Source organism: Mustela erminea, chromosome 12 (assembly GCF_009829155.1).
Source record: "Mustela erminea isolate mMusErm1 chromosome 12, mMusErm1.Pri, whole genome shotgun sequence".
NCBI lineage: Eukaryota > Metazoa > Chordata > Mammalia > Carnivora > Mustelidae > Mustela > Mustela erminea.
The window spans coordinates 17,256,858-17,277,289 of record NC_045625.1 but is presented as its reverse complement, the minus strand read 5'-3'; the positions used below and the strand labels follow the sequence as shown (position 1 = coordinate 17,277,289).

General features: G+C 42.8%; 1 protein-coding gene across 3 annotated transcripts in view; it reads right to left on the bottom strand.

Moving 5' to 3' along the window:
- Window positions 1–20,432, bottom strand: part of ASTN2 (astrotactin 2) — an 854,980-nt gene that overhangs the window by 167,757 nt on the left and 666,791 nt on the right. For all 3 annotated transcript variants that reach the window (XM_032307618.1, XM_032307619.1, XM_032307620.1), the window contains one exon: window positions 12,032–12,297. In XM_032307618.1, coding sequence (XP_032163509.1) covers window positions 12,032–12,297 — 266 coding nt within the window. The remainder of the gene's footprint in view (window positions 1–12,031; window positions 12,298–20,432) is intronic.

Sequence of the window (20,432 nt, the reverse complement as noted above, 5' to 3'; positions counted from 1 at the left end):
GCACCGCCCTGGCTGGGGCAGTCTCTACATGATCATGTGATGGATGAGTGGCTGTGGGTGAACTAGAAAGGGATTCCAGTCCTGGTTCTGATATGTGTTAGCCCTTTGAGGCTTCAGGGGGTACCTGTCCTTTACGAGCCTCAGTTTCCTTATCTGTAAAATGGAAATAAACACTGCTACCATCATAGGCCTCCTGAGAGGATTAAGGGGGCCAGTGTATATGAAAGTAAATTGGTAACTCATTCACTTTTCACTCATTCATTCATCTATTCTCATTGAGAACTTACTGAATTTCTACTATGAGTCAGGCACGATATCAGAAGATGTTGGTGCAATGCTGAGCAAAAGTTTCCCCAGACCCTGGTCTCATGGAGTTCACCCCCCCAAGGTAGAGGACAACCATTTGACTCAATATCAAGAAGGATATTCTAGAAGTGAGGGAAAAGGATGCCTGGGGTCACAAAGCAAGCTGTTACTGGGAATGCCCAAACACAGAGTCCACTACCTTAGCAAAGCGAAGCAGAAAGGAATCAAGAAGTAGACTATGGTTGCACTACATGCTTGTCTAAATGCCTTCATCTCTGAGTTCACCTGCTCTTCCTCCATCACTGGCAATCTGTCATCATAAAATAAAATAACAAAATATGAAGGAGGAGGAGACCCAGGCATGAATGAATTACAAAACATAAAAGTATAATTAGAAACTGAGGGGCTCCTGGTGGCTCAGTCGGTGAGGTGTCTGACTCTCATTTTTGGCTCAGGTCCTGGTCTCAGGGTTGGGAGACGGAGCCCGAGTGCGAGTGCATGGAACCTGCTTAAAATTCTCTCTCTCCGTTTCTCTCTTTGTTTCTCCCTCAACCCCTACCCCATTCGCAAGTGTTCACTCTCTCTAAAAAAATAATAATAAATAATAATAATAGTTAGAAACGTTGATAACCACTATGGAAGAAAGATAAAAAAGGACTCAAAGTACATAAATAAATGGGGAGCTTATCAAACCTGGAAGCTTCCGTGGCATTCTGGTATAGGAGTAGCAGTTAACTCAGAAAGGGAGGGGGATGGGTGACATGCATGCCAATTAGAGGGGATAGCATTTGCAAAGACTTTTTGGCATGACAAAGTATAGCCTTTCCAGAAACTGGAAGATTGCCAGTGACTAGAAAACAGAAAGCAAGGAGGGTAGAGGTAAGATGAGTTTTAAGAAGTTGGAAGGGCCAGTCTAAGGAGCTCCATGCAGGCCACTGTAAGCACCTCTGTCTTGATCCTAAGCAACTGGAAGGCAGTTAAGTGTTTGAATGAGAAAAGTGATGAAAGTATGTTTTAGTTTTTGAAAATTTCACTCTGGCTACAAGGAAGAAAATTAACTAGAAAAAGCAGGGATCATTATTAGCCCATGGGGAGGCAATTACAGTAGTCCAGGCAAAACTTGAACCAAACTGGGTAAAAATGAAGTTATTTGAGAAGTTCTTAAGAAAAAAAAAAATCTATAGGATTTGATAATGGGTGGTAGTTTTGGGGGGATGAGTGCAGGAAGGAAAAAAAAGTATCAAGTATATCTCACTGGTTTCAGAATTACAAAAACTGAGATAGAAAACCCTATCAAAAAAGACAGTCTTTTATGGCAACTGTAGTGTCTGCAAGACTTATAAATGAGAAGCCATTCTACTTCCATCACATGAAGGGATTCAACCCTGGAATGAATGCAAGTGAATCAGTATAGACAGTAGAAGTAGCCAACTTTTTCAAAAATTTTGGGAATTAGATAAAGAAATGAAGACACCGTAGCTGGAGAAAGTAATACGTAGTGACAGTGTCTTCAATATGCATTAGACTTCTGTTTATGATCATTTAAAAAGCTGAAGGGAAGTAGCTAATAGAGAGTATAGCAAAATGAGAAAAAAGCTCAGGTGCACAGGTCAAACCATGGTTCTACCAGTTCCTATTTCTAGGAACTAGGGGCAAGTAGTCTAACTTCTCCATGCCTCAGTTTACACAATGGGGAAATAAAGACAATAATAATACCCACCATATGGGGTTCATGAAAGGGTTCAATGAGCTAAGTAAATAAAGGGCTTGCGCTGAGTTCCTGGCACAACTGAAGTGCTCAGTAAATGATTGTTATTAAAAGTACAAGGGAAAGACATTATACCATTCCCATTTTTATCACATTTGCCAACTGAATTCAATGTCCTATAAGGCAGGGGTAGGGAGAGGACGCCCTGTGCTCTGACATGCAAAAATGTTTGCATTTGCTAAGTCTGTATGTCTCTGATGTCTTATTGAAGCTGGTAGTCTTCTGGTCGCATGAAAGAGCTACGTTTACCAGTTTTGCAAGTAGGCAAGCCAAGCATTAAGTTCCTCTTTTGTAATTGACCATGAGCGTGTTGAGTAATACATGGATTATTTCTCCCTCTTTTCTTTGATCTTCCTTCTTGCCAAGGACTGCCTGACAGTCTGGTATCTGGCCAGTGCACCTCCTCAGAATGCACAGAGACGGAGAGGAAGTGGCCCCACAATAGCAGAGATTTAGGCCAGATTAAAAGTACTTGACTTTCCTAATCCCTAAACAAGGAATTCCCTGAAGGAACTTCAGAATGAAAGAGATATATGAACCATGGTTTTAGTGAGTGGTTCTCAAGCTCAGAGTGTTTCAGAATCACCTAGGAAGCTTGTGAAAATGAAGATTCCCAGCCTCACCCCACCAGAGAAAAATAATCGTAGGATGAAGCCAGGAACCTGACTTTTTAACAAATGCCTCCTCCATCTCCATCCTGATTGATTCTGAGGGACTTGGCGACCCTCTGAAACCCAAGTCCCCACATCCCACTAGGTATCTCGATCTCACTTGTTCTGCTTTGCCTTTTTTCTTTTTTCTCTTCAGCTTCTAATATACAATATTATTTACTATTCTGATTGCTTTTTGTCTCCCAACCATGCCCCCGTAGAAATTAAGTCTCCAGGTGGTGGAAATATATGCCTGTTCTGTTCTCTAATGTATCTCAAATGCCCAGAATAGTGCCTGACCTAGAGGAGACCCTCATAAATATTTGCCAAAATTATTTGAATTGAGTCCCCACACTCCCAGCCATCTCATAGATAAACTTCTGTAGTGGGAACCCTAACTGGTCATCTTATATAAGTCTTCTACCATGTTTGGGTCTAGAACATTTAGAAGTGTGTGGATGCCATGGATCTTTTTTGCTGGGAAAAAGAATTTGAAAATATATAATTTGGCATAATTTTCTGAGAAGAGATCCAAAGACCCTTCAATATCAGAGACCTGCAGTCCCCAAATTAATACCCTTGGTTATTTTTTTTTAATTATTATTAACATACAATGTATTATTTCTTTTAAGGGTGCAGGTCCGTGATTCCACAGTTTTTCACAATTCACAACGCTCACTGTAGCACATACCCTCCCCAAGGTCCATCACCCAGCCCCCCATTCCGCCCTCCCCCTCCACTCTAGCAATCCTCAGTTTGTTTCCTGAGATTATGAGTCTCTTCTGGTTTGTCTCCCTCTCTGGTTTCATCTTATTTCATGTTTTCCTTTTTTCCCCTATGATCCTCTGCCTTGTTTCTCAAATTCCACATATCAGTGAGATCATATGATAATTGTGTTTCTCTGATTGACGCATTTAGCTTAGTATAATACCCTCTAGTTCCACATAGCTTTGGTCGCTGATACTCACCCTTCAATGGTTGTTGCAGTCAATCACCTAAAGTCACATTTATTTTTATTTTTTAAGATTTTACTTTTAAGTAATCTCTACACCCAACACGGGTCTCAGAGTTGAGATCAAGGGTTGCCTGCTCCACTGACGGAGTCAGCTGGTGCCCTTCCAAGTCACATTTAGTGATGTCTTTCCTTTGATCCATATCTTGAAGGTGGACTCCCCATTGTTTATATGGTTCCCAACTCCCTTGATGCAGCATTCAAAGCTGCCCACAGCTCCGTTCCCTGCACATCATTTTTTCCAATTTGATCTCTTCCCAATTTCTCAGACTTTGTGCTACAGAGAAACTGATGAAACACATAAGCTTTAGAGGCACCTGGGAGGTTCAGTCAGTTAAGTGTCCCACTCTCAATTTCAGCTCAGGTCATGATCTCTGGGTCATGAGATTGAGCCCTGAGTCAGGCTCAGCACTGAACATGGACCCTGCTTGAGATTCTCTCTCCCTCTCTGCTCCCCCACCCCCACTTGCACACACACTCTCTCTCTTAACAATAAAAACCTGCACATAATCATTAGGGACAGTCATTCCAAGCTTGAATTCTGACCACACAAGTCACTAGCTATGTGATCTTAGATAAATTACTTATCTCTGTAAAGCCTCAGGTTTTGCTTTCTAATTTGTAAAATGGGCATTAAAATACATACTCAAATGTGTTAGGAGGATAGAGTGAAATATTACTGATACAGAGAGAGTGCATATTAATACACACAAAGCCCTTAAAAATGCCAGGCACAGAGTTAGCATTCAGGAACTGTTGAGTTTTGATCTTCTGTTCTATATGTTTGGCATATAGTATTTGACATAACTTTCTTTCCCCTTCCTTTCCAATATTCCTTGGTCTAGACCAAGGTTTGTCAAACTTTCTTGTAAAGAACCAAAAGTAAATATTTTTGGATTTGTGTGCCATACTGTTCTGTGGCTCTTACTGTACCCTGCTGTTGTTGCAGAAAAACAGCCACAGATGATATGCAAATGCATAGCTACATTTCATAAATGTTATTTATAAAAACAGGTGGCATGCTGGATTTCACCCCTGGGTCACAGCTTTCCAACTCTGACCCGGGCTAGCTTTGGAACTTCATAGAACTGGGTTCAAGATTCTCTGAGTCTCAGTGTCCTTGTCTATTAAATAGAGATCATAATAGTACTTTCCTCATAAGGTGTTGGATGATTAAATGGGATAAAGCATGTAAAGCCCTCGGCGCAGTGTTTGGCCTGTGATACGCATCTCATCTCGTAGATGGTATTATTCTCTTTATCAACAGACTTGCCTCAAGCTGTTCCATGATGGGCCCATATCCACCTTGCCTGCCCCAAGAATCTTTTCCAGACTCTCTCTGAGTTTCTTTCTCCCACTTTCCTAACACTGTTGGAATGTCAATTGTATTATTTGAAAATAAGTCATGCATGCATGTAACATATGCAAGTAATTATAGTTACTTATGTGGCTCTTCTGCTTCATCCACTAGACTATGAGCTCCTTGAAGGCACAATCTGTGTCTTATTCCCCTTCTCTATCCTGTCTCCTAGCACAGAATCTGGCACACACCAAGCACCCAAGGCCAGGAGATGGTGGCAATGGTGTTACAGTAATGGTGACAGCGCTTGTGATAATGGTGGAGGTGACGGTGGCGGTGGTAATCACGGTGGGGGGAGGGGTGATCTTGGCTGTTAATTTCTTTTCAAAGAGCAGTCATTTGGAATTCTCTTCTCAGTGAGAGCCAAGAAGTGTAAATAGAGCAAACAAGTCCTTCTGGCAGAGAGAGAGGATCTGTTGGAAGGTCAGACAACCACAACAAGACCAAAATTATACATGGCTCTTCCTAGAGCAGCATGAAAAGAAAAAGAAAAAACAAAACAAAACAAAACTCACATGACTGGAAGTCAGGAGATCCGAGCACTAGGAAAGAATCCATCTGTAGAGTATTTCACAGTCCTCAAGTTACTAGCAAAGGGTGTCTGGATGTCTTAATCTTTCTGTGCGAGAGCCCTGTGGGGAAAGTTATGACTACCCATTTTACAGATGAGAAAACTAACTCTCAAGAGAGATGAAAGACACTGCTGAGGACAAAAACTGTGCCTAACTACTTCAAATTCAGAACTGGCTTTGTGACTAAGGGCAAACCATTCCTCATGTTTAGGTCTTATTTCTACTATTTGCAAAATAAAAAAGCTGGTCTGTAAAATAAATAGGATATGATTTTAATATCCCCTTTTACTCATAAATGTTGTCACTGCCCTAGTACACCTTCCTGTTCCTAATATTAATTTAAGGATAAAACTGTTACTGTCTCTGGATGGGAAATAAATTGTAGGTCACAGGATGACTCTTCTAACCTCAAAATATTTCCCTTATTTTCAGGGTAAAAGTTAGGTCTGACCCTATCACAGCACCAAGAGATAGTAAGGGGATAAAGTGAGACCAGAATTCTCATTATACAGATAAAGAAACAAAGACCAAAACACAATGCATTTGTGTCCAATGTCATATAAGAGTCAAGGACAGAACCTAGTTCAGATTCCAGGTGTCCCAATCCTCTAGTTCTTCCTAAGAGAATTCCCAACCCCAACATGGATAGAGATTTATATGCGTACTCTACAAATAAGTAAAAGTAAGGTCACCCAGTAGTCAATGGCAGAGATGAATTTCTAATCCAGCTCTGTCTGGCTCTTCACCTTGACATCATCCTGTCTCCCCTACCGGAGCCTCTTCTTCTCCCTCACCCAAAGGCTAAGTTAATAGCCACACAAAGTCTTCTACATTAAGCACTAGCTGCACTATAGCTTTGGGCTATGTGGGGTCATTTAACAGGTGGAGGAGGAGGTTTATGTATTAATCAAACTGTCCATCACAAAGAATTTTTTCCTGCTTTCCTTGTTCTTTAAATCACAGCATGACATGTAATGAAGTGCTCCTTTCTGACTGGTACAAGGCATCCTGTCTTGCATGCATTTATGGAGATGGACCCAAGGAGATCCCAACTGTTAAAGGATCTAGTGTCTCATGGTCCCCAGGGCTAGCCAGAGCACATTCTAACCCTGGTCCAGAATCAGAGGCCAGACCTGCCTCAGAGACCTCATGCAAGTCACACCCCTCACCAACACTCCCTAACCATGCCGTAAAATGGGACTCAAGTTGACTGAGCACCTCAAATAACCCAAGGAGTCAGGAATTTTTACATAGAAAAATGGTTCCATTCTGCATCAGGAGGTCTGTAGGAGAAGAAAATCCTTTTACACATGTGTAACTCCATCTGCGGTATCCCTTACCAACAGAATATGAACTCCAGCAATGTTTATAAAGTAAGAAAATGTTCTTATAATCCCTCCATTCATGATCTGCACTTTTGGGTTAACCAGTGACCTTTCCCATGCAAAAACACAGCTCTTACTCTAAAATGTCATGTCCCTAGCACTTAGGGCATCTGTAAAGTTATTAAGTACTACTTAGAAGAGGACATACCAAAGGACTCATTTAAAAAAGAAGGGTCAAGTTTATTTATTTTTTTTTAAGATTTTATTTATTTATTTGACAGATAGAGACCAGAAGTGGGCAGAGAGGCAGGCGGGGGGTGGGGGTGGGGGACGGAAGCAAGCTCCTGCGAGCAGAGAGCCCGATGCGGGGCTTGATCCCAGGACCCTGAGATCATGACCTGAGCTGAAGGCAGAGGCTTTAACCCACTGAGCCACCCAGGTGCCCCAAGAAGGGTCAAGTTTAGATAAACATCGTTTTTATCATTGTCACAGAAAATGTTTGTCCATCAGATGCTATGTGCCAGGTACTATGCATTCATGAACTCATTTGATCTCCATAAGGACCTCATTTCACAGATGTGGGAACTGAGGTTTGGAGAAATCACTCAGCATCACACAGGGAACAGGAGACTGAAGCAGGATTCTAAGTAGAGCACAAAGCCTGAGCGGCCTGCTTCCACTTAGAGAAAGTCTCTTGCAGGAAACTCAGAAAGTAACTCACTCAGCCTCTCTGCCTTCTCAGATAGGAAAAGAAAAACCCACACAGGAAACAAAGACTTGCCCCAGCCTTGTGTCTCAGTGTCAGAGCCCAGGCCAAGATTCTTTTGTGTTTTTATCCACATCCACTTTTGTGTTTGTGTCCACCCCTGGCTTCAGAAAAATGAGAAGACATGGAGGAGCCATGGGAGAAGGAGTGATGGGGTCTGGGGAGGAGGCAGAAAACAATGACCCCAGGGACAGTGGCCGCCTTCTCATCACACCAGCCTCACTCAGCGGCCATATTGCCCTCCTCCACATAATTTCCACACCTACAGTTGGCCTGTCCCACCCACTCCTACCTTAGCCTTGCTCTACTGGAAAGGCCTAATGTAGCACAGCCCCAGGCTGTCATGCACCTTTAAAAGGACCTACCATTGGGATCTGGGGCCAGGGAGTAGAAGCTGGAGCCTCAAGGAAGCCAGCTCATCAGCCAGCTCTAACGTTTCTGAGTGGGGATGACCAAGAGGAGGACAGCCTGTAGCCGAGAAGATGGCACTCCTGCCTGTCTACCTGCCCAAACTCTTCTCTGGCTTCCCACTGCTGGGGCCAAACTCCTCACCTCCATAGCCTCTGCAGCTCTGCCTCGCCAGGTCCTGCCTCTTGGTCCTCAGTACTGCTCATGGAGCTGCCCTTTAGTCTGGCCCCTGCCCCATGGGATCTCAGTTTTTCAGGGAAATGGGCCATGCCTGCTCACTCTTCAGGCCTTCGCAGGAGTTGGGTCTTCAACCTTACTTGTGCTCTGGCTCCTCCCCCTCTCCCGCGACCCCCGCCAAATCTAGTCCAGAGTCTACTTTAATTTATGTACCTGACCCCTCAAAACTCAGTTTAAATGACACTTCCTCAGAGAAACCAACCCTAACTCCACAAGACCTCCTAACACACGCTTTTCAACCCACTGACCTGGCCTTCTCTTGCAGTCTGTCTTGATTTGTGTGATTGTTTCACTAATACCTGTCTGGTCCACAAGTCTGTAAACTCTATGAAGATAAAGACCAAGTCTACTCGTTGTCCACTTCACTTCTCAGGGCATGACATAGTAGCGGGCATATAGTAAGTTCTTACAAATACTGAATGAATGAATGAATGAATGAATGAATGAATGACTAGTGCTCTAAGAATTCCAAATCTCCCGTAAGGAGAACAGTGACATCTAGTGACTGCATTCACACTGGGGCTTTTCTGATAACATCCCACCAAGTGGCCTTGAAAACATCTCCCTGGATTTCCATAGAAATGGATGTTTTGATCATGCCGAGGAAGCTGGCATGGAATCCAGACATGGGGGAATCTGACTCCTACGCAAGGAGGACGAGAACCGCCACTCCTCTTGCTACCACATGGGCCAAGAACACATCACAAAAGTCCTGTGACTTAGCTAGGCTGGTGCCATATTACAGATGAGAGGAGTGTGGCCCAGAAGGGCAGCACTAGGCCAAGATTTTGAAGCAGTAAATGAGGATTTTCATTAACCTCCCCCACCGAGTCCTGGAGAGCTCGGCCCCATGCAGCTAACCATGAGGCTTTGCTCATCCACACTAACAGAACACTGGTCAGACAATCTTTGGTATTCATTGGAAGTTTCAACAGCCTCCTCACAGGTCTCCCTCTTTCCACACTTGCATCTTCACAGTCAACTCTCACCCTGAAGCCAGAGCGGGGAGATTTATTCATATTTGACTTTTTGTTTTAGTTAGCGCGGAGACCTCTGACGCATCGGATTAGATCATCCATGAGGCTTAGCTCGTGACTCAAGGTCATTATAGCACCATGCATGGGTAGGCTTTATATATTCATCTACTTTGTGTTCATTAACTAGCTAATTTTAATACTTCAAAAAAAAAAAAAAAAAACCTCCCACAAATCCACCACCCAAAATGCCGGGTAGGAACATGATACCTCCATGTGATGAGGGCTCCCTCATGCCATTGCCCGGCCTCCCCGACTCAAGACTGTCATTATCCTGAATCCTATGTTGACCATTTCCTTGATTCCTTTTTTAAATAGTTTATAGCACCTGTATTCATTCAAAAAATGTAGTGTATTTGGCATGCATCTGTTTTAATTTAAAACAGGGGAAATGGTTGGGAGGGAGACAAACCATAAGTGACTCTCAATCTCACAAAACAAACTGAGGGTTGCTGGGGGGAGGGGGGTTGGGAGCAGGGGGGTGGGGTTATGGACATTGGGGAGGGTATGTGCTTTGGTGAGTGCTGTGAAGTGTGTAAAACCTGACGATTCACAGACCTGTACCCCTGGGTATAAAAATATATTATATGTTTATAAAAAATTAAAAATTAAAAAAAAAGACAGGTGCTTAATGGATTGAGCCACTCAGACACTCCTGTAAGTCATATTCTAATAGTACCTAATAATCAGTTATATATACTAAAACAAACAAACAAACAAACAAACAAACAAAAAACTGGGGAAATCGTATCACACTATATAAAATGTATCTTCGGGATTTACATTCTTCATTTAATATTATGTTCATTCATCTCATATTTAATGATACTCTAGTTCATTTGTTTTTGTCTCTTGTAGATTATTCTACTGCATGTATATTCCACTGTGCACTTATTTAACTGCTCTCCTACTGACAGTCATCTGGGCTACTTTCAGAGGGCTCCTTCTGCTGCATGAATCTAACCCTATCGAATCTGTCCTGCATATCCTAAGCATCTCACTGCCCTTCAAATGGGATCCAAATTCAATGAGGTAGTTTACAATAACCCATATGAGCAGGTTCCTTCTGACCTCTCTGGCCTCATCCCTGCTTTCCTTCTATCTCTTCATCTTAGTCATGGGATGCCTTCCAGGCTTTGTACAGATCATGTTCTCTTCTGCTTCTGGTCATCTACCTGACACTCTCCCCAGGTCCTTACTCTCATCCCCCTCTCTCCTCTAGAAAGCCCTACCCGACCATTTACCACCTTCTAGCACTCAGTCCAATAGAACACTATGGTAGAAGGCATAATCCATAGCAGCCTGATGGTATTGGTCAGGGATCTACCAGACTATCTTCTTTGGGCCAAGGGCTATGAGAGATTTGCTGCAGAGGGAAGATTGGGGATAAAGTAGAGAAGCTTTACCCACCTTCCACTCCCTAACTGAAGGAGTGGCATCACTATTCTTGGCTTTATGGATTGGGATTCCTGAAAGACTGCATTTAGAAAAAGTGTTCCATGAATACAATTTTGCAAACCAGTGAACAAATCATTTATATGGTCTCTTCAAGCCCAGACATGCTGCCATGGGATATGAAGGATGCAGGAAGAGGAAAAAGAGGAGATATAATTTCACAATGAAGCACCTAGGCTCTGAAGCACACCAACTTTGAGCAAATCAGTAAACATCCTCAAGGTTTCCTCACTTGTAAAGTGGACAAGACATTAGGATGAACCATATGGAATTACCATTTTTTAAAAAAGTATTTATTTGAGAGAGAGAGAGAGAGAGCAAGCAAGCATGTGCACAGGGAGGAGCAGAGAGAGAGTTTAGCAGACTCCTTGCTGAGCTCAGAGCCTAACACGGGGCTCCATCTCATGACCCCAAGATTATGACCTGAGCCAAGACCAAGAGTTGAACAGTTAAACAACTGCACCACCCAGGGGTCCCTGGAATTATCATTTTTTATAAATAGGAAAATGATCAAATGCTGGCAATTTCATATACGTTAAACCAATATTTATACATAAATCAGATCTGGACGGAAGATTAAATGAGATAATCCAAGTATAATATTGAGGCAGAGACCTTTAGGCTTTTAACAAACCCATGTATCTTCTTCCCCAGACCATCAGATAAAATATATTTCCCTGTTTTTGTTTGCAGACAGGTGTGCCCAATGACTGAGTTCGACCCAGTGGAAGGGAGCTGAAATGATATTTGTCACTTTCAGGCTTGGTGCACGTAAACTTCTCACATATGATCTCGCATGTACTTTCTTCTTCCACAGCAACTGTGGAAGCATCAGGTTGATAAGGGCACAGGATAGAATAATATGGGTCTCTGAACCCCTTCTCAGAGTAATAACTTCAAGAAATAATAAGAAATAACTTCAAGAAATGACTTCTATTATATTAAGCCATTGAGATTAGAGGATTTATTGGTTATAACAGCTATATATGTACTTAAAATATGTTAAGGGATCAATAAATGTCAGCCATCACCATGGCGGTGATGAAAGACAATCCCAATGGACAAAGGGCCCACAAGGGCAAGAGGGAGGAAGACTGGTACTTAGATGTGAATTAGTGGCTGTATCAGGGGAACTCACCTCCTTGGTACCATTGTCTTGGATCAGGGTATAAAGTGGTACCACACGGTTGATTTCCAGCAGCACTGGTGTGGGGCTCAGCTGCTCCTTGCCTGGTCGGCGGCAAAGGTGGCAGGTAGATGGACAACGGCCTTTCTCCTCACAGCGGATCTCCACACCTGAGATAAGCTGGTCATCTGACAGCATTTGGGCAGTCAGCAGCCCTGAGAGGTAGGTGATGAAGGGCATGGACTTGAGTTCCTTCTTGCTGCCCAGCTCTGTGGTCTCTAGAGAGAGAGAGAGAATTCAACATTGTTCAAAAGGGCAGACTCTTGAACCCATAGGGTCCAATGTGCCAAGGAGGTAGTATCCCATGGAAAAGAAAAAAGATGATAGAGTGGTTTACTCATGATGTCTTGGAAAGAGCACTGGCCTGATGACTCAGATGTCAGAATCGTGTCTTTTTTTTATTCTTCCTATTAAGCAGCCCCTTACTTTCTCTGGGCCTCACTTTTTCCATATTTAAAGTTGACTGGTTAGATAAAAGGACTCTTCAAGGACCCTGCAAGATGTAACAAATCAAAGATATTTTCTCAACAAGAAATTCCTATCTACTGTCGATTTAAACAAATTCTACCTTTCTTTTGAAAACTTGCCCCAGTCCTATATTTTCCATGAAGTTTCATGTGATGGGGGAAACACCAGCTAAAATCAATTTCCATTTAAATCCCAATTCTGCTTGATAATAGTAAGCTACCTTGGGAAGGTCTCCTCATACCCCAAGGTCTGTGAGGATTAATTCTGTAAAATGGGGTTATAATACTCACTAAAACAGTTATGAGTGGTAAATGAGACAGAAGGAGGTGGACCTATCTGGAAAATCATTCATGATTTCCCCTTTCTGTCTGAGTTCATCTGTCCCTTGTTCAAACTTCTTTTTCTGCCTTCTTCATGTGCATGCTGAGATCTAATTACCCATGCTCCATTTTGTGCTGTCTCTCTTGATCCATACCACCAGCATTTCCCACTTCTGTCTTTGCTCACCTGTCTTATTCTTCTCCTCTGCCTCTTCAAAGGTTCACCACCCATCAGTGCTCCATTCCATCGTCACCCTCTTCAGGAAGTCTTTTCTCTCCTTGCTCTAGGCCTTCTTCTCTGATGAAGTATTTCTGTTTATAAGACCTAATCTTGTTAAGCTCTTTTCTCATCCCATTTTCTGCTGACCTCTCCGGTGATATAATCTACTCTTGGAGATGGGACCATGTCTCCCACTCCTGCTTCCCACTCCCCAACCCCTGCTTCAGTGTTTAGCATAGTGCTAGGGAAGTACTTGTGACTCAATCAGAGAGGGAGATTATAGAAACCTGAATAGTTAGAATAACATTCATGATCTAGTCTAAAGGTTCTGAAATCCTTCTGAGGAATTCTGTGGATCCCAGGCAGCATTTCAACAGATGACTGCAGAGGGCAAGAGGGAAACTGGGTGTATGGAACTCGAAACCCACATTTCACCTTCAATGAAGCAGTTTTACTTGTATCTCTTTTATTGACTGGCCTTCTATGTAAGACTTCGTAAGAAGAGAAGGGTGTATGACTATATAAAAAAGCTTGAAAAGCAAAGGGATTTGTACAACCCAGAGAGTTCCATTTGCACCAAACACTGTTTGAATGGTATTCTCAAACTTGTGCAATGCATAATCTGAGTGGCAAAACGGGGCGGGGGTGGGGGCCTGTGATAAGGGGCAGAACTTGGCCCAGACAGCAGCTTCTTTCAAGGCTGGTAAAGTTAAGGCATGCTCCTGCCTCGGTGGAAACAGGGGTCCTGGGCACCAAGGCCTGAGAGAAAAAAGTAGGGTTACCTCCTGCTCTAGCTCTCAGCTTGCAGTGACATGCAGCTGATCTGGAAATGGGCTTGCCAATTAGAAATACAAATAAATGCAGCCTTCATTCATTACTCTCTGGGCCCTCGGGCCTGGGATCTGGGCTCCACCTTTTCTGTCTGGCTGTCAGCAAATGCTTATGAGCATCAGATCAAAGGCTCTGAGGGAGGAAGACAAGGCAAATTCCAACTAACCAATCCTTCAGGGGGATTAAAGAAGGGTAGTTACTAAGATAAACAAAACAAAGCTGTGAAGAAGGCATCTCAGCAGCTGGGCAGACAGAGACAGTCCTACATTCAGACAAGTTGAAAGAAGAAGATGATGATGACTTTTGGAAGGGCAGGCTGGAGGGATAGTTTTGGAGAAGGGTGACTTCGAACTTGGGAGAGAATAATCATTGAGGGGAGAAGCTCAGAGGGCAGTCAGAGCTGCAAGGACATTAGGGGGGCAGTTAACTCACACTCTGACCCAGACGTCAGTAAATTAACTGGTCCATGAGTCAAATCCAGCCTTCTGCCTTTTTTTGTAAATAAATTTTTATTGGAATACTGGCATCTTCATTCATTTATGTATTGTGTATGACTATGATGGCACAATTGGGTAGTTGCAAAAAAGATGCTATAGCCCACAAAGGCTAAAATATTTGCTACCTGAATAAGTTTGGGGACCTGTGCTCCAGGCCCAGGTTATAGCTGGGGCAACGGAGTCTCAGAAGGAAAATCTATCTTTGGTCACACAGGAATGTGGCAATATAATGGATTAAAGTAAAAACACTGGAATCAATTAGGCCATTGATACACTTAAATTGTGAATCTCCAATAAGAAAAAATAGGGCGGGGCATTTTCTCCTTAAACCATCTTTCAAAAACTATTGAAAAAGCATATATTTGGAAATGCTGCTCTGAAAAAACCCTCCCATTAAAAAAATTTTTTTTTCAGTGTTCCAAGATTCATTGTTTATGTATAACACCCAGTACTCCACGCGATACATATCCTCCTTAATACCCACCACCAGGCTCACCCATCCCTCCACTCCCCTCCCCTCTAAAACCCTCAGTTTGTCTCTCAGAGTCCATAGTCTCTCATGGTTCATCTCCCCCCTATAATTTCCCCAATTCACTTTTCCTTTCCTTCTCCTAATGTCCTCCATGTTATTCCTTACGTTCCACATGTAAGTGAAACCACATGATAATTGGCTTTCTCTGCTTGACTTATCTCACTCAGCATAATCTCCTCCAGTCCCATCCATGTTGATGCAAAAGTTGGGTATTCATCCCTTCTGATGGCTGAGTAATATTCCATTGCATATATGGATCACATCTTCTTTATGCATTCATCTGCTGAAGAGCATCTTGGCTCTTTCCACAGTTTGGCAATTGTGGCCATTGCTGCTATGAACACTGGAGTACAGATGGCCCTTCTTTTTACCCTGCAATTGCAGGGTCATAGGATAGCTCTATTTTTAATTTTTTGAGGTATCTCCACACTGTTTCCAAAGTGGCTGTACCAACTTGCATTCCCACCAAAAGTGTAAGAGTGTTCCCCTTTCCCACATCCTCTCCAACATTTATTGTTTCTTGCCTTGTTATTCTTTGTCATTCTAACTGGTGTAAAGTGGTATCTTAATTTCCCTGATAGCTAATGATGATGAACATTTTTTCATCTGTCTGCTAGCCATTTGTATGTCTTCATTGGAGAAGTGTCTGTTCATGTCTTCTGCCCATTTTTTTGACATGATTATCTGTTTGGGGGGTATTGAGTTTGAGGAGTTCTTTATAGATCTTGGATATCAGCCCTTTGTCTGTAGTGTGATTTGCAAATATCTTCTCCCATTCCATCCACCCTCCTGTTTTGAACAAGGGGAAATAGTGTCCCAAAGAAAGACCTTCCAAGGTCGTATGTTGAGTTAGTGTTCCTTTCGGCACACAGTCCCAATCTCTTCTGTTAGCCAATTTATCACTTACACTACTATTTCAATCTCATATTTTAAAACATAGACGGCCTACTTCTCACAGCATCTTGCCATATGCATATAATTTAATTGGGAATGGAATGTGGTGCTGGGAGTAAAAATTCCCTTGATCAAACAAACATTCATAGCTACGGGGTTAAAGATATAACTAGCCATTTAACAAAAAAACAGGCTATAGATCTTTGCTGTTCTGTTTTTTTTCCCAATAAATCTTTTTTTTTCAGTCTATCAATTCAATTGTGTTAAAAGCCCATAGTCTAGGCTGCCAACTGCCTTGCGGTAGCAATCTAGAACTCATAGCTGAACTTAGGGCTGGTTTTGCAAAAGGAGGACACTTGAGAGTCACCTGGTCTAACACCATTGCTCAACAGTTGAAGAACCTGAGACCTAAACAAAGAAATAGATTTATGTCTATCTTCCAAGCATTTAATAACAATGATCCTTTTTGTAAAGATTGTATCATGCTTAAATTATGGTCTGGATGGGAGTTACAACAGGGAAAACCATTAACCATTCCATTAATTATTCCTCTGTAGACATCACAATTGTGAAAGTTAATTATTTCTGATCCAACCTCACTCTGTGCCTAAAGTCATCTTTAGTTCAATTGCCAGTTCTTCAGAAAAGGCTTCCCTGAACTCCATCCCCATGCCACCAACCTATATAGGGCTTCATATTAAAAAATCTTGTAGCATACTGTTCTGTTCTATCCATCATCTCTCAATGTCTTCAGACTATAAACTCTAAGAGGACAAAGACAGTATTAGTTGTGCTGATTTCCATATCCATTGTACACAGAACCTGGAACATGTTAAGCTTTCAGTAATAGTTTTAGTAAATATTTGTTGGATATATATTTAAAGACCCTGATCACCAAGCTATCTTATCAGAGCATTGATAAGTCTAAGAGCCAAGCTTTGTGAATTTCAAGACTGACAATTAATTGATGGCTTGTAATCAAGTGACAACTTCTTCCCAAAGTAAAATTAGCTTTCTCAATGGGAAGGTTTACAGATGAATAGCTGATCAATTTGCCAGTTGTTCTGATCTCCTCTGGGTTTTCACATAGGCCCTTGCCATTGAGGGGATGGGAGAGTTCAGTTAAAACAGGCTGTCTTTAACAGGCAAGGATAAAGAGCATTTTTGAAGAGACTTATCCTCTGTTCACATTCCCCATCCCTCTGAACAATGCTTCCAAAATAGGATCATGTCTGGTTTTAAGCCCAATTCAGTTCCAATGACACTACAACCCATTCATTTGAGAACCTGCCAACTGAACTCTCTTTTTTCTCCTCCCAAATTCCTGCTGGGTATTATTTTGTTGCCACCAAAAAAAAAAAAAAAAAAAAAAAAAAAAGGCAGCCTCAGTTGAAGTGACAACTCCTTGTTGGGAGGGCAGCCAGGGCTTTCCGGCAGGAGGTGATGGCACCGCTTGCCCTCATCCAGAAAACAAAACAAAGGCAGCAGACTAAGGGCTCCTGGGAGAGCCAAAGCTGTGCGAATGTTTGTTCAATATTCGGCAACAGTGCAGGGCGCTGCCTCCCAAGTCAGACAGGCTTGCCTTGGCAATAGGCTTGCACTTGAAGCATTTAAAGGCTCCACAGGGACCAGAGGGGCTCAAATTAGAAACGTTAAGGGTGGGGGAAAGAGGGTGAGACTTTTATATCATAAAGAATGGCCTTTATTACAGCCATGGCCTCCCAGGAATTGCTGAGATGGGATCATTTCTTAGGCGAACTTACTGTAAAGCAACTGCTCTGAGGCCTGACTCAACGACCCACACAGATATCCTTAACAAAGGGAAAGTAGCCAGCTGAGAGGCCATCAGCGAGGTCTGCCCCTGTGCAGGGTCCAATCCAAACTTCCCAGCCTGAGAGTCAAGGTCCTGCATCGTCAGTGCACCCTTCGTAACTCACGGCACCAACCCGACTGAGTAAGTTCTTGTGCGGATCAGATAAGGAGCCTGGCGAGGGTTAGGCACTCGATCCCCATTAGTTGTTGCTGTTGTTGCTGCTGCGGTAGTTATAATTCTTAGTCCCACTGTTGTGACAGGATGTTACAACTGAAATTTCCACTGAGACACCAAGATGGAATAGAAATGAAATCCCCAAACCGAGCCCCAATATGCAGAACTTACAAAGGAGATGAATCCTAACTGGTTTCATAACTCCCAAAACCTCAGCCAGAACAAGGAAATAAAACAAGGTCAGAGAATAGGCAGGAGGGATTTAGGAGAGATTTGTCTGAGGCAGGCAGTGAGTTCCTGTTTAGGGTTTCCAGCACCCCAGGTGAGACACGTAGGACATGCTACCTTCTAATCCCGGTCTATTGGAAGGAGCCTCAAGATTGCCTCTCGGAGAACTTGCTATGTGTGCTTCTCTCACTTTTTCTTTTAATGGGCTAGTTCAATCAGTATCTCTCTTCCCAATGAAACTGTAAGTTCCATTAAAGTGAGGACCTTGGCCTGTTCTAAGCGATCATTTGCATCCCAGCACAGGTTTACTCTCTGATGTAGAGTAGATGGCTTGCAGGTAAATATCTGAATTAAGGAATAGATGGACATGAGCCTCTTGCTCTTGAATCCTTTCCATTCCTGTAACACTTATGAGACTTCAAACTCACTCTCTCAATTTATCACCATAGCCTCAAAGGTAGATGGTCTTAACCTTACTTTACTGATGTAGAAATGATAGCTTGTAGCACTAATTCTCACTCTTGCACAATGAGCTGTCTCTGTTGCAAACACTTGGCCTTTCTCTGTTCCTGCCACTCCCAGACACCACCTCCAGGCTCCCCCACCCCTTTCCAATGGGCTAAAGCATCTCAGGGGTAAAAGGCTTTTAAAGGTCACCTACTCAGAAATCCCACCTAATGTTTCCTTCAGCACCAAATCATCCTCTAACTTCTTCTTGGAAACTTCTAATGATGTAAAACTTACTATGTTTTTAGGCCTCCCGTTCCATATGGGACAGCTCTGTTAAGTCTAGGCGGCTTCCCATCCTGAAACTGCATTTCTCCTCCTAAGCATCAGACCCAGACTCAGAGCTACGCACTTCATGTTATTTGGACGCTCTATCTGAGGTGCTCAAGCCCGCCCCCTACCTGACAGTCATGCTAAGATTAATGCCCTGACAAGGTGCATGAACTCCTGATGCCAGGAAATGTGGGACAGTCTCAAGTGGCTTCTGATAAGGTTTATGTGTCTCAGTACAGATAAGTGTGTATGTGGGGGTGGAGGGTGCACGTGCACACATGTGCAGGCATATTTAAGGCATGGAAGGGAGGGCAACAGTGGAGACTCTAAAAAGAAGACAGGTCGGGGTGCCTGGGTGGCTCAGTGGGTTAAAGCCTCTGCCTTCGGCTCAGGTCATGATCTCAGGGTCCTAGGATTGAGCCCTGCTTTGGGCTCTCTGCTCAGCAGGGAGCCTGCTTCCCCCTCCCTCTCAGCCTGCCTCTCTGCCTACTTGTGATGTCTCTCTCTGTCAAATAAATAAGTAAAATCTTTTTAAAGAAGAAGAAGAAGAAGAAGACAAGTCTACAAAACTGCTAAATCCTAGGACAACTGATCTCCTGATCTAGCCTAATTCACAGCTTCCCTCCCAAGTACACAAGTTAATAAGCCTGATTGCAGAAGGGCAACTCTAGTACAGTGACTTGCCTGGGTTTAAATTTCACCTCTTCCATTGCCAGGTGGGTGACCTTGGACAAGTGACTTAACCTCTTCTCATCTGAAAAACGTTGATAATGTTTGTATCTATATCTTGGAATATTTGGAGGATCAATGAGAAACAGAACCAATGAGGAATTTACAAATTCTAGGGTGTCCAGAGCATCAACAGAATCATTTGTTCTGGGGCACTTGGGTTGCTCACTGCTTTAAAGCCTCTGCCTTCGGTTCAGGTCACAATCCAGGGTCCTGGGATTGAGCCCTGCATAGGGCTCTTTGCTCAGCAGGGAGCCTGTTTCCTCCTCTCTCTCTGCCTGCCTCTCTGCCTACTTGTGATCTCTGTCTGTCAAATAAATAAATAAAATCTTAAAAAAAAAAGAATCGTTTGTTCTACTCTATGGCCAACTAATCTTTAACAGAGTAGGAAAGAATCGCCAATGGAAAAAGGATGGTCTCTTCAATAAAGGGTGCCGGGAAAACTGGACAGCCAGATAAGGAAGAATGAAATCGGACCCGTTTCTTACACCATACACAAACATTAAAATCAAAATGGATGAAGGACCTCAATGTGAGACAGGAATCCATTAAAATTCTAGAGAAGAACACACGCAACAACCTTTTCGACCTTGGCCACAGCAACTTCTTACTAGATAAGTCTCCAAAGGCAAGGCCAAAAAAAAAAAAAAAGTAAAAATGAACTATTGGGACTTCATCAAGATAAAAAGCTTCTGCACAGGAAAGGAAACAGTCAACAAAACTAAAAGGAATGGGAGAAGATATTCATAAATGACATATCAGATAAAGGGCTAGTATCCAAGAACTATAAAGCACTTACCAAACTCAGCAATCCAAAAGACAAATAATCCAGTCAAGAAATGGGTAGAAGACGTGAGCAGACATTTC